The following is a 13559-nucleotide window of genomic DNA, read 5'->3' as shown; positions in this document are numbered from 1 at the left end:
AAAAAAAAGCGTGTGGTAAGTCCACAGCACCCTATAACTAAAAATATTCCGTATTTCAATGAGTCGATTTTGCACGATACGCTTTGTGCGATCAATCCTTTGATTCATGTGTTTGGAATTTTGTGCACCATGTTTTGCACTGAATTTCACCTTAATTATATCCAGGGCCAATACTACAATCTCTCATATTTTGATGGGTTGACGATTTAAGAAAACTATTTCTGTGTCAAACTCATTTTATTGTTTATCAACCTCTAAATGACAAAATTACCACGTATTTTGCCACTTTAAACGTGAATCCTTCTGAAGTGTCTCTCCATCCATTCTTTCTTGATTTTTAGTAAAATCAATTGCTGCTTCCATACGATTATCACGTGTAGTGCGAGTTCTTATCTCCTTAACAACTACACAATCACCATTCTCGTTTATAAATGTGTAATTGATATCTGACTCTGTAGGTTCTCCAAAGGGAAATCTGATAGGAGACACTTTAATCAGATGTTTCACTTTCCATAATCTGGCGTTATTTTCAGGAATATTCTTCACAACAGCTATTGCATTTGACTGAAAAAGACAACGATACTTATTATATGTTCACTGTGAAATTTATTTTACCAACATCATATAAATCCAGATCTCTCAGAATCCGTTTCTCCCAATATGGACAACCTTTCAAGGACTTAATTCTTCGTACTTCGAACAGTTTATATTTTTCAGTTGTTTTGTGCAGGTTCAAGGGGCAGTTTTCGCTGCAAATAGTAAGTAAAAATTTCGATGCGAAAAAAATTACAATTTCTCTGCCATTTGTGTTAACATGTAATTAAAAGAAACTACTTTTTACCTATCTCATATAGAAAAAAACTGAACAGTAAAATTCAATGTTGCATGAACATAAAAAATGCAACGAACGCCAATGATCATCGTTCGCTTCCCCCCTTTGTTTGATAATCGCTCTGATATACGGACTTGTCCGTACACTCGGATGCGAACGAAACCGACGCTGCTTCGTTGCTCTCATGAAGATCTTGAGGAATACTTGCAATTGTTATTCGCAAAAAACAAACCCCGAATAACTTGAGGTGAATGAGCAACGAATATTTATGCCTATGCGATAAAGTTTTTTATTTTCGAATGAAATTATTTTGATGAAAATGAAATTGTCAGTGTATTTCAAATCATTCAATTGACTTTTGTGGTCATAATCAAATGAGATTCATCGTTAATTGAATAACCATACCTATTCATTTGAAGTTTCGCTTGCTCCGTTTCAAGAGCGCCTCAGCCGCCAACAGAGAACAAGTTCGAATAAATAAACATGAACATCAGCTCGATGACAGAAAATCATTCCGACCGGTACAATAAACAAAAGGTCACGGTTTTCATTTGAGTTCACAGTTATCGCCAGCCAGTGTGAGATGTATTCCAATATATTGGAAATAAAAATTGGAAGAGAAAACATTAAATTTAAGAAAATTCTGTGATTGACCGTGTTTACCGTTCATTTATTATCTGAATATTCATCAGGAGCTCATTTGATAGGCGCTCTCAATTGAAAGATATGCTTGTTATTTTAAGGGAGAAACTGACGTCGGTTTCACTGAGTTTCAATCGACGGTGCAACGGAAGAAGAACTGATTGTTGTCCATTCAATTTGTCAGTGAGTGGTGTATGTAATGAGTATGAAGTATAGTACAGTCAACTGATCGATTGTGTATAGTCGATTTCAGTTGAATGAAATTTCACGGCACGGATTCATGCAGCGATAATCGTCGAAGTTTATTCGCTGTCTTTTAAACAAGAAAATTAAGACGTTTCCCCCAGTCGGTGTTGAACAGTCGTTCGTACCGCACGCGTATAGCTCTTGGCTCCTGGTAATTTTTTTCTGGCTTCCTAGAGTTTCATTGATTCAAGGCTACCTGAATCACTAACAGTGTTTTTAAAGACTCACAATTAGTCAGCCTTTCTCAAGGCTATATAAAGAGTGAAATTCTAATATAATCAGTCTTTTTCAAGACTAAGACATTAATCAGCCCTTTTTAAGGCTAGTCATTTAAAGAATTATTCTTCAAACTAATCAGTCTACCACAAAATCAGTCTTTATCAAGACTTTTTCAAACTGTAAGACTAATTTAGCCTAGTTAATTTAATTTCAAATTTCATTCATTTAAAAAATGCCTGCGTTCAACCGAAAAGGCAACAAGTCTAAGGCAAAAAATAATTCAATACGTAATAAATCACAATCCGTTATTCAACAAAAAAACATTTCAAAAAACATTCACGATCTTATAGAATCTGAATGTAAAAATAAAAGACAACGGACGGATTTCCCTTCCGCTGATCCTATGCCGTCTAACAATATTTACGAGATTCTTCCTGAATCCGATTGTAGCGACATAGAAGAAAATTCTTCAAAAATTCCCAAAATGGACGCTTGTCGTTCTGGGAAGAAACATCAATCTATGCCACCAGTGACGGTGATGATTTCCGACTTCAAAGCATTCCGTACTGAGCTTTCTACTTTTCTCCCGGAAGTAAAAGTCTCATTTCAAATCGGACGAAGAGGAGAATGTCGAGTCTTGGTGGATGGATTGGAAGATTACGAACGTCTTATTCGATATTTGTCCGAAAAACTTCATAAATTTTATTCATATGATATAAAATCAGACAGACCCTTCAAGGCTGTCTTGAAAGGATTATCAAATGATCAAAGTATTGATGAAATTAAAAATGAACTAAAAGAATTGCTTGGTTTTGCCCCTTCCCAAGTAATACTTATGAAAAAAAGAGCGAATGGTACTTCTAAACCACGCTCTGGAATTTCCCATGAACTTTACCTAATACACTTCAATCGAAGTGATGTAAATAATTTGAAAACTTTAGAAAAAGTACGTTTCATTTCCCACATTAAAATTCATTGGGAACATTATAAACGGCATAATCGTATTGCAAACTTAACGCAATGTCGTCGTTGCCAAGGCTTCGGCCATGGAACCAAAAATTGTCAAATGGATATACGGTGTTTGAATTGTGGTAAATCGCATTCGAAAGACGTTTGTCCAATGAATGAAACCACTGATAAATTTTCATGTTCAAATTGCGATGGAAATCATAAATCCAATTATTTGAAATGTCCTGTTAGGGAAAAAAAAACTTTAACCGCTCGTTCGCTTAGACAACAAGTTAAATCAACGACCTTAAATTTACAGAACATACCTGAAAATAAAAAAAAAACGTTACAAATGCCACGCCTAATTCTTCTACGGCACTTATTTCTTCGAATTTTTAACAAAAAAAACGGTACGCCTTTCAATTCGTCTTCTAAAGAAAACAATTTATTGATAGATCGAACTCGTCATCATCTTCTTCTAATGACAGTTACGCTTTGGTAACAGGAACGCCTTCCAATTCTTCTTCTAACGAAAACAATTTATCAATAGGTAGCGGCCAAGTCATCATCTTCTAATGGGAGTTACACTAGTGTAACAGGTAGACATCTACCTACCAATATTTTTTCAATGCCATTCGCTTCTTTAAACAAAGTCGATTTAGGCTATATAAAGGAAAATAAAATGATCTACTTACAAGATCAACTTTTTCAAATGATCATCCGAATGAATTCGACTTCATCACTTTTTGAAGCTTTTCAATTGAATGGCAATTTGCAAATAATATAATGAACTAATTAACAGGGTCTGAGTGTTTAGTACATTTATGACAGAAAAAAAAATTTTTAACCATTGAATTCTACTATAAGTATATCACGTCACTATACACATTCAGTTTGTATCACAACAACACTTTTAAAAACATGTATGAAAGACGTCACATCACAGCTACGTATTTCGAATGCTACTTACATTCTTCATCAGTGTATCAGGTTTCTAAGAATTTAAAATTAAACAGTGATGTTAAATAATTATTTGAATACTAGCGGACCCCTGCACACTTCGTAGCGCAATAATATTAGATAATAATCCCTGTGAATTTCTCACAGCTCAAAAATTATCTTTGGATGGAAAATATTTCGATTACTCTTAAATTAGAATAATCGAACGACCCTCATGGTTGCTCGAGATTAGTGGAGTAGAATGGTAAAGTGTTCTGTAAAAATGAATCATCTGACAATTGTTTTTGATTCGATCTCAACATTTTTCCCCAATTCAGGTACACACGTACACAGCAGTTTTTACCTGCTCTTAAAAGTCCCAAATGATTCAAGCAAAATACAGTTGACGGTTTATGAGCAAGAGAGTGAATCATTCGAATAGCTAAAACATGTCGATGAATTCCCAAATCTCGGTTCAATCGATGTAATTTAAAAACAGAAAACAAACGGGAGTTACTCAAATGCAAATAATTTGAAATTTCGGAATACTCTGGGTTGATATAATTCGAATCGCGTTTGGGCCAATTGAAGACGTTTGGACTCAAATAAATAATCGAACTTGCAGTTTGAAGCAATTGACGAAATTTTCGAGTAAAATTTACACGAAATCCCGTCCAAAAAATCCTTCAAAGGTATAGCACGGGAAATGCTTATGAAAAATTTAAGCAAAAAAAACAGAAACCATCCTTCTAATTCGAATGGAATCGTTCCAAAAAGAAGAAAGCCGAACAGTTTTGGTGTTTGAGTTAACGGTCTTAATTTGAAGTGGCAGCTGATGTGTGCTGATCCTGTTGTCTCAGTGCATTGTGAAAGCAATAATTATATCTATCAAGAAGATACAATTCACATTTTTGTAATTTTAGGAAAACAACGAATCATAAAAACGTTAATCACTTTCTTTTCTTATAGTCGTTTTATAATTTGACTTCACGGTATTGAACCAACGTTTATATATCGGAAAATGGAAACCTGTATGATGTTCGTTTGGTGCCCTTACTTAACTGAACATGTGATTCGAAATAAAGAAACACGTGAATCAAGTAGGCTCAGTGAAATTTTTGCACAAATCAGCTCGTTTGGCGCCAAACGGTTTTATTAATAATCTAGTATTCATATTTTGCTCTCCAGCGGGCAGCAGTATTGCATAACTCGATACGCGCCAAACAATCATTGGAAATCTAGCATGCATTGAATGGAAAATTTCCAATTCTAAACGAACCAATTTTCTAGTTTTTCTCTACTTTCCCGAAGGACCTCCGCATAAACGTCACCTTTCGAACAAAAAAAAACATATGAAGATCGGCCCACTGAGTTACTGAGTTCACAAAAATTCGACAACAGGCGTCCCGCAAACAATCAACGCGCAAGAATGTTCCACAGAAGGATGAAGTTAATTTCCCACGGCTCCCACCGAAGAGGGATATTCCGAATTTGCCGCCACTTCCTCGCAGCAATCCAAAAGATTCAGCCGCTGGATCACGAAAAGAATCTTCCTCAAAAATCCCTCCTGGATGGGGCAATAATCAACCACAAGCAAAGGATGACTCTGGTGATTTATTTTCTGCTGAACAACTGATCGTCATTTTTGAAACAATGACAACAAAACTACGAAACTGCAGAACGCGGTTAGATCAAATCAACGCCTTAGGCAAATTCATCATCGAATATGCAATATAATGAGTTGGTTATAGTAAATTGGAATGCTTGCTCACTCAGGAGCAAAACTGCTTAATTGTCCGACTTTCTTCAAGAGAAGAATGCCGATATTGCTATTTTAACTGAAACTCATCTTAAACCTGAAATTTCTATTTTTATTTCCAATTACAGGATTCACAGGCTCGACAGGGCAACTACCAGAGGAGGGGGAGTTGCCATTGCCATTAAACGATCCATTCAGCACAGGCTTCTGTCAGCCTTTAAATTGCAACTCATAGAAGCCATCGGAATTGAGATTACAACGGCGATGGGACCCATCATCATCATTGCAGCGTACTGCCCCAAACAAACCAATCTTCGAGATGGTACGTGTGCATCATTGAAGCGAGATCTGGCTATGCTCACTCGACGACAGAACAAATTCATCATTGCTGGGGACCTGAACGCACGGCATGAGCTGTGGGGAAACAGAAGACAGAATCGAAACGGATTCGTACTTGCCGAAGATTACGAAGCTGGACAATACAACATCTTCGCTCCGGATCAACCAACGCGACTTTCCAGATCGGGAGTTCATTCCATTTTGGATATATTCATCAGCAACATCGCCATAGACAGCTCTCCGGTTGTCTTCTACGAGCTCTCTTCTGACCACTTTCCAGTAATATTGACGTTGGGATCTTCACCAGAAACAGTGCCTATTCAACCACGGAGGAACTATTATCGCACCGATTGGGTCCAATTTCAACAAATCGCCGACCAACTTATTAATATCAATGTTCCACTAGATTCCCCGATGGAAATCGATGCGGCCCTATCTTCCTTCCAGCATTCAATCACAGTCGCTCGTGATAGGACGGTTCCAGTACAACATATGCCGAGTTCCTCTCTTCAAATCGACAGTGTCACCAAGAAACTCATCCGACTTCGGAATATCTACCGGAGGCAGTATCAACGAACTGGCATCCTAGATAGGAAGACTACTTATAACAACTTAACTAGGATAATCCAGGAAAGGATATCTGAGCTTCGCAACAGGAACTTCCAGCAAAAGCTTCGAGAAATTCTCCCACATTCAAAGCCCTTCTGGTCCTTAACGAAGGTGCTTAAGAAAAAACCGAAGCCTATTCCTCCTCTGATGTCACCCCAGGACGCAGCTGAAGGAATACCTTTAATCACACCAGTAGAGAAGGCAAATGCGCTAGGCCAGCAGTTTGTGTGTTCTCACAATTTAGGACTCAACATTGTTAGTCCATATGAAAGAGCCGTTGCTGATAGCGTAGCTGAGGTTGACCAATCAGACAGATTGGTTCCTGAGGAAAGTAGAGTCACTGCGAATGAGCTGATGGCTTTTGTGAAAAAATCCAAAAATATGAAGGCCCCCGGTTTCGACAACACATTCAACATTGAGCTGAAACATTTGAGTATTCGCTCATTTGTCTTCTTAGCTAAACTTTTTAACAGGTGCTGGGACCTTGGTTACTTCCCTTCAATGTGGAAGTTAGCTAAAGTTATCCCAGTTTTGAAACCGGGGAAAGATCCTTCCTTTTCCAAGAGCTATCGGCCCATCAGCTTACTCTCTGCCCTATCCAAGCTGTTTGAAAAGTCAATAAAGGCGAATTCTTGCTTTTGCAGATGAACAGGATATATTTCTGGAAGAACAGTTTGGGTTCCGGAAAGGAAGATCCACCATCCACCAGCTCACAAGGGTTAACAACGTCATCCAGCAAAACAAATCAGTGTCCAAAACGACTGCCATGGCAATATTGGATATTGAAAAGGCATTCGATAATGTGTGGCACGATGGACTGGTGTTTAAACTGCATCGGTATAATTTTCCCATGTATCTTATTAAAATTATCAAAAATTATCTTGCAGATAGAGCATTCCAGGTTTCTCTGAATAATGCACTTTCAGAAAGATTTACTATTCCTGCTGGTGTACCCCAGGGAAGTATCCTAGGTCCCATTCTATACAACATTTTCACATCAGACATCCCACCTCTTCCAGGTGGTGGTGTTCTGTCACAATTTGCTGATGATACTGCCATTCTTTACAAAGGTCGTGTCATTAATGCTCTGAAAAATAAACTACAGACAGGTCTGGACGCTTTAACGGAATATTTTACAAGCTGGAAAATTGTGATCAATGCAGCAAAAACTCAGGTCATCTTGTTTCCACATTCAAGATCTCCAAAACTTGTTCCATCAGACGAATGCAGAATACGATTCGGTGATGAGGTCATTCAATGGTCCGATGAAGTTATCTATCTAGGACTCACCTTTGACAGACATCTGATATTCAGGTCACATGTTGACAAAATCGTTCAAAAATGCAGCATACTCATTAGGTCTCTGTATCCGCTGATTTGTAGAACATCTAAACTATGCCTGAAGAATCAGATGGCTGTCTATGAACAAAGCATCTACCCCGCAATTGAATACGCAGTCCCTGTTTGGCGGGGTTGTGCACGAACACACAAACTTAGGCTTCAACGCATTCAAAGTAAGATCTTAAAGATGATTCTAAATCTACCTCCTTGGACAAGGACTAGTGAAGTACATGAGATTGCCTCACTGGATATACTAGAACAAAAATTCGAACAATACTGCACGAAATTTGAAGAGAGGTGCTCAATCTCTGAAATACAAATAATTCAAAATTTGTACGTATTAGGTTAGGGATAGTTATAAGTAGGTAGACATTTTATAAATAATTAAAATAAATATTATGATTAAACATTAGTATGTAAAACAAGAGTAACTAAAACACCTAATATTAATAACGAATCGTATGAACAACAAAGATGAAAGGCCAAAGGGTCAAAACACTTGTACTGTAAAATGTTGATGTAATACACAAAAATAAGACTAATAAACAGATATTTATGCAAAAAAAAAAAAAAAAAAAGCTAACGTTTCAGTCCTACGCGTAGTATGCTAGAGGTAGGTTGTTGCGAGACAGCAAGACAGGCAAAACGATACGCTCAGCTGCTACGTTTAACAGTGGCCAACACGCAATGACACGATAGCTAGGTGCAGTCGTGAGAGCCACGACTCACGACAGCAACATGGAGAACAGTTCATTTTGTCGATATAACTGGATAGTCATATCGGCTGTGACTGCTCTGAACTGCACTAAAGTGGGAGCGACGCTGTCAATATTGCTTGACGGGCAACCTGGAATAGTTATAAGATCATGTACAAAATGAATGTTTTTCATTCAATGTAATTTATAATAGTAAATCGCTTGATAAAAACAGTATTTATTTTAACTAATGAATTCCGATATACTAATGATATTCGAAATGTATTGCTACGGCGAAGAAAAACTTATGTATATTGCCTTATGCAGCAAAGCAAAGTCTTGGCATTACATTCCATTTGTGGAATTTTTCCTTTCTGTTACAACAGACTTCGCAGCCGATTCTTGGTGTACTGAATCATTGCGTGGCTAGTACTATGATCCTACTGACACTAAGAATCCTTATGAAACAAAGGTAGTATACAGTTTAATTTATGTTGAGAAACATATTGATTCATGGTCTTGATAGATTTGCGAAATTGCAAAGCCGAAAGGTCCTGCGGAAAGATAATGTTACTGCAAGAAGTATGTTTGAATGTTTGAATAAGGAAGTTTATTTGAAAAAGGGTGCTTTTACTAAGATGGGATGATTCATACTATTTTCCCCTAAAACATTACTTTCGTTTTAATATCCGAATATATATATATATATATATATATATATATATATATATATATATATATATATATATATATATATATATATATATATATATATATATATATATATATATATATATATATATATATATATATATATATATATATATATATATATATATATATATATATATATATATATATATATATATATATATATATATATATATATATATATATATATATATATATATATATATATATATATATATATATATATATATATATATATATATATATATATATATATATATATATATATATATATATATATATATATATATATATATATATATATATATATATATATATATATATATATATACTACATACTACATACTACATATACTACATTATGCATCAAACCTCTACAAATTCGTGCCAAAGCATTAGTTTACACAGCTTTTCAGCTTTGCTCACTGAACCGCTTTCTTCCAACGAGAGTGCGGAGAACCAAAAAAGAATACAGAAAAACCGTCAGCATAGCGGACCAAAACTTCCATGTGTATGTCTCCATGCACCGCGTGAGAACAGACATAAAACGAATTTCAACGTTGAGCCTTTTTGTTGGATGTCTCTCGAAAGCTGTAGAATTTGAAAGGAGAAACTGTTCTTTGTGGTAAGCCATTCTCTGATTGAAGAGAGTAGAAACAACTACCGATGAGAGCACACGAGTACATCCACGAGATAAAATGTCATGAGATCTATGACATTTTTATCCGCTGCAGTCACGGCAAAGTTCATTCGGCGACAGCTACCATTTGTGCGGTTTGACTGTCCGCTGTTTCATGTCATTCTCCAGTTCCGTTCGCAACCCTGGCCATAAAACGAATTGAAATTTTAATTGGTATGCTCTTAACCTTTGTCATGCAAGCTCGGATGAAATTCCATGTAATGTCGTTTCGCCTGAGAAATTGGGTAAATTTTGAGTGCTTAAGATTAATTTCAAATTTATATAAGATGAACTCGATTAATAATGAGAAAAACGTTTATCGCTTCAACCGAAATCGCAGAATGGTAGAGAAACTTAACGCTATAAAAATAACTGTTTGCATACAAAACTTGAACACAAGACTGACGAAGAGGAGCTTTAATATCAAAATCGTAACGCAAGTATGTACAAAGATATAATTGCATACATTTGGGATATTGGTGTAATTTCGTCGGCCATAAAACAATGTTCGGTGTTAGTTTCTAATCAAGATCAATCTAGACAGACTCTGCAATTGAAATTGCGGATTGAAGTGTGACGATTGATTGAACTGTTTGATTGTAGAACATTAGAAATTTTGGTTGCCTTGTTCCACATCAATGGCTCGAACAACTCCATGAGGCTGATCCTTGTAGTTTTTAAACCAAATGTCAAATTGAAAAGCAATCCACATTATGTGGTTCATCGATTTGACAGGTTTACTGGAATGGGTGGTGGAGTTGCCATTTTTGTCCGACGGCAAATTAAACATCGAATTTTACATTCTTTCAATACTAAAGTTATTGAAAGCTTGGGAATCGCAGTTGAAACCATTCATGGAATTTATTTCATCGCTGGAGCATATTTGCCATTCCAATGCACCGACGAACAATTGAATTTCTTTAAAGGCGATTTACAAAAAATCACAAGATATCGACCGAAATTTTTCGTAATAGGGGATTTAAATGCAAAGCATGTTCAGTGGAATTGTAGGAAAAATAATAGTAATGGTAAAATACTTCATAATCAAATCTCATTTCTCCGTGAAAATTCGTTCTACAATTGATCTGGTTCTAACAGATCAAAGCCATATTTGTAGTGAACCGATTACACATGCTGACTTTGACTCAGATCATCTTCCTGTAACACTCAGACTTTCCAACGGAGCTCTAATTAATCCAGTTAGTTCTATATTCGACTATCATAGAGCCAAATGGGTTGAATACTGATCTCACATTGATCTCACATTGAAAATCATGTGGATCATGAAATTATTTTTGAAAATTCTGCCGACTCGACACAGCAATTGCTATTTCCCAAAGCTCAAACTAAATTAAGGAGAACTATCATCGATGACAATCTTCAACTGCTCATTCGGTTGAAGAATGTTCGTCGACGACAATATCAACGTTCTCGTGATCCTACTATGAACAACATAGTTGATGATTTACAAAAAGAAATTAAACATAGATTTACTCTTTTGCGAAATGAAAATTTCGCTAAAGATGTTGAACAAATTAAACCTTATTCTAAACCTTTCTGGAAACTTTCTAAGGTTCTTAAGAAACCTCAGAAACCAAAAAGCGAAAAAGCTCAAAAACTTGCTCAGCAGTTTGAGAGTGTCCATAATTTTAATTCGAACGTTGTGAGTCCTATTGAAAATGAAGTCTCACTGAAATATGATCATATTTCAACTCAAGTGTTATTACCAAATGACATTATTGAGAAGAATTTTGATGAAATTAAGACAATCATTAGGAAACTTAAAAACATGAAACATCATGGTAATGATCGAATTTTTAATATTCTTTTGTCGTGAATACGACTTACTTTACTATGGGGCGCCTTTTCAAAATTTACCCTCTGAGAGAGTGATAAGTTTTTGATCGTGAATATCTTCTGTTGTATCTAATGAATCAACATAATTCTTGCAACATGCCATCGGAAATATGATCACAATTTTATGATAAAATTTTCAGTTGTGTGACATAATCTTAAATAGTTCAAAATTAAACTTTTCTTAAATGTTTGGTACAAACGAGTGTCAAAGAGGATAATTCATATGGCGCGTTTGCCTTTCTCGTATTTTGGAAGCTCATAGCTCAGTGATCTGTAGAAGGATTTATATAATTTAACTACCAATAGAATCGAAAATTTTCAACTTGAACGTGTATTGCAACAACATTGAAGTTTTTCAATAGTATACTATTGAAAAACCTGTTTGATTTAACCCATGACAGCACCAGCCAATCAGAACGCGAGATGTCTGCATCTATACAAGAGCATCCATATAAAAGTTGAGTGCTTCATTTTTCCTACCATTTGCTGAGCATCTGTTCCCGAAACAAGACACACGAGAGCAACATCGTGGACCTGTCGTCTCACTGTTTCCCGTTCTGCGTACAGGAAAGGAATTCTGAAAGGCAGCCGAAAATTCCAGCAAATTCAAATAGCACTTTTAAGTGCTAAAAATAATCATAAAGAATTAGTTGAATTTTATCGCTTTCCTACCATTTTCCGAGCAACTGTTGCCGAAACAAGGCACACACGAGAAGTTAAATTAAATTGCACCGTCACCAACACATTCAATTACGAACGGCAATGCGAAAGAGGAAGTGATGATGTTGAATACATCTTTATACTAGTACACAAATATGCCGTGCGAAAGAGTTGCCACGTACAGATCAATATGTATTTTTTTTGTCGTGAATTCTTTAGTATGGGGCGCTTTTTGATCATGATATCTAACACATTCAATTACGACAGGACAGTAACGCTGTCTCGCAATACGAAACAGAAAATTTTGATTTAGAAACATCTTTATACTAGTATACTTTATACAAATTATTAGAACAAATGTTTTCACTTGATTTGCGCATTATACTTTCTAGGCGTTTCAGAACTGGCTAAATTTAAAGCAATCCTAAATATTTCTTTATCACAGTTATGTGGTCGTCCTGAAAAGGACGGGGTTTTCAACTCCTCGTCGTTACGGATGGACAGCTGCAGATGGCGAGGGATGATTTTCGTTTTCTTGTTGTCGCGGGCAGCATTACCAGCCAATTCCAACACTTCGGCAGCCAAGTACTCCATCACTGTCGCCAGATAGACCGGTGCACCGGCACCGACACGCTCTGCGTAGTTTCCCTTCCGGAGCAGACGATGGAGATTTTGCCAACTGGGAACTGCAGACCAGCACGGTTCGAGCGGGACTTTGCCTTGCCCTTAATTGTTCCTCCTGTGTGCGTGTTTCCGCGTGAAAATTTCACAAGAAGCTGTTAACCGTTAGACAGCCAGTTCAATATTACTGACTGCCGCTCTACTAACTCTCTCTTTTATATCGTCTCACTGTTTCCCGTTCTGTGAAGGGGAGGTCCGTACACCGCTACCAGTATAAATTGAAATGTGATGTGAGAAATAGCGTCATTTGAGTTAAAGCAGCTACTCTGTACGTACCGTCAGAACGATGGCACCGTAAACAGGTAGAAAAGCAGATTTGTACCGTCACTAACACATTCAATTACGAACGGCAATGCGAAAGCGAATGTTGAACACATTTTTATACTAGTATGGGACCGTGTA

General features: G+C 36.4%; 1 protein-coding gene across 1 annotated transcript in view; it reads right to left on the bottom strand.

The window, feature by feature from the left end:
- Positions 1 to 218: 218 nt before the first annotated feature.
- LOC131435166 (uncharacterized) overlaps positions 219 to 13559 on the bottom strand; it is a 54090-nt gene continuing 40749 nt past the window's right edge. The window contains exons 2-3 of the mRNA XM_058602776.1: positions 620 to 749; positions 219 to 564 (exon numbers count right to left, since the gene is read on the bottom strand). Of these exons, the coding sequence (XP_058458759.1) occupies positions 268 to 564; positions 620 to 749 (427 nt within the window). The 3' untranslated portion in view covers positions 219 to 267. The remainder of the gene's footprint in view (positions 565 to 619; positions 750 to 13559) is intronic.

Source organism: Malaya genurostris, chromosome 3, assembly GCF_030247185.1.
Source record: "Malaya genurostris strain Urasoe2022 chromosome 3, Malgen_1.1, whole genome shotgun sequence".
Taxonomy (NCBI): Eukaryota; Metazoa; Arthropoda; class Insecta; order Diptera; family Culicidae; genus Malaya; species Malaya genurostris.
Note: the sequence above shows the minus strand (reverse complement) of the source record. Positions and strands in the feature narration are given on the sequence as shown.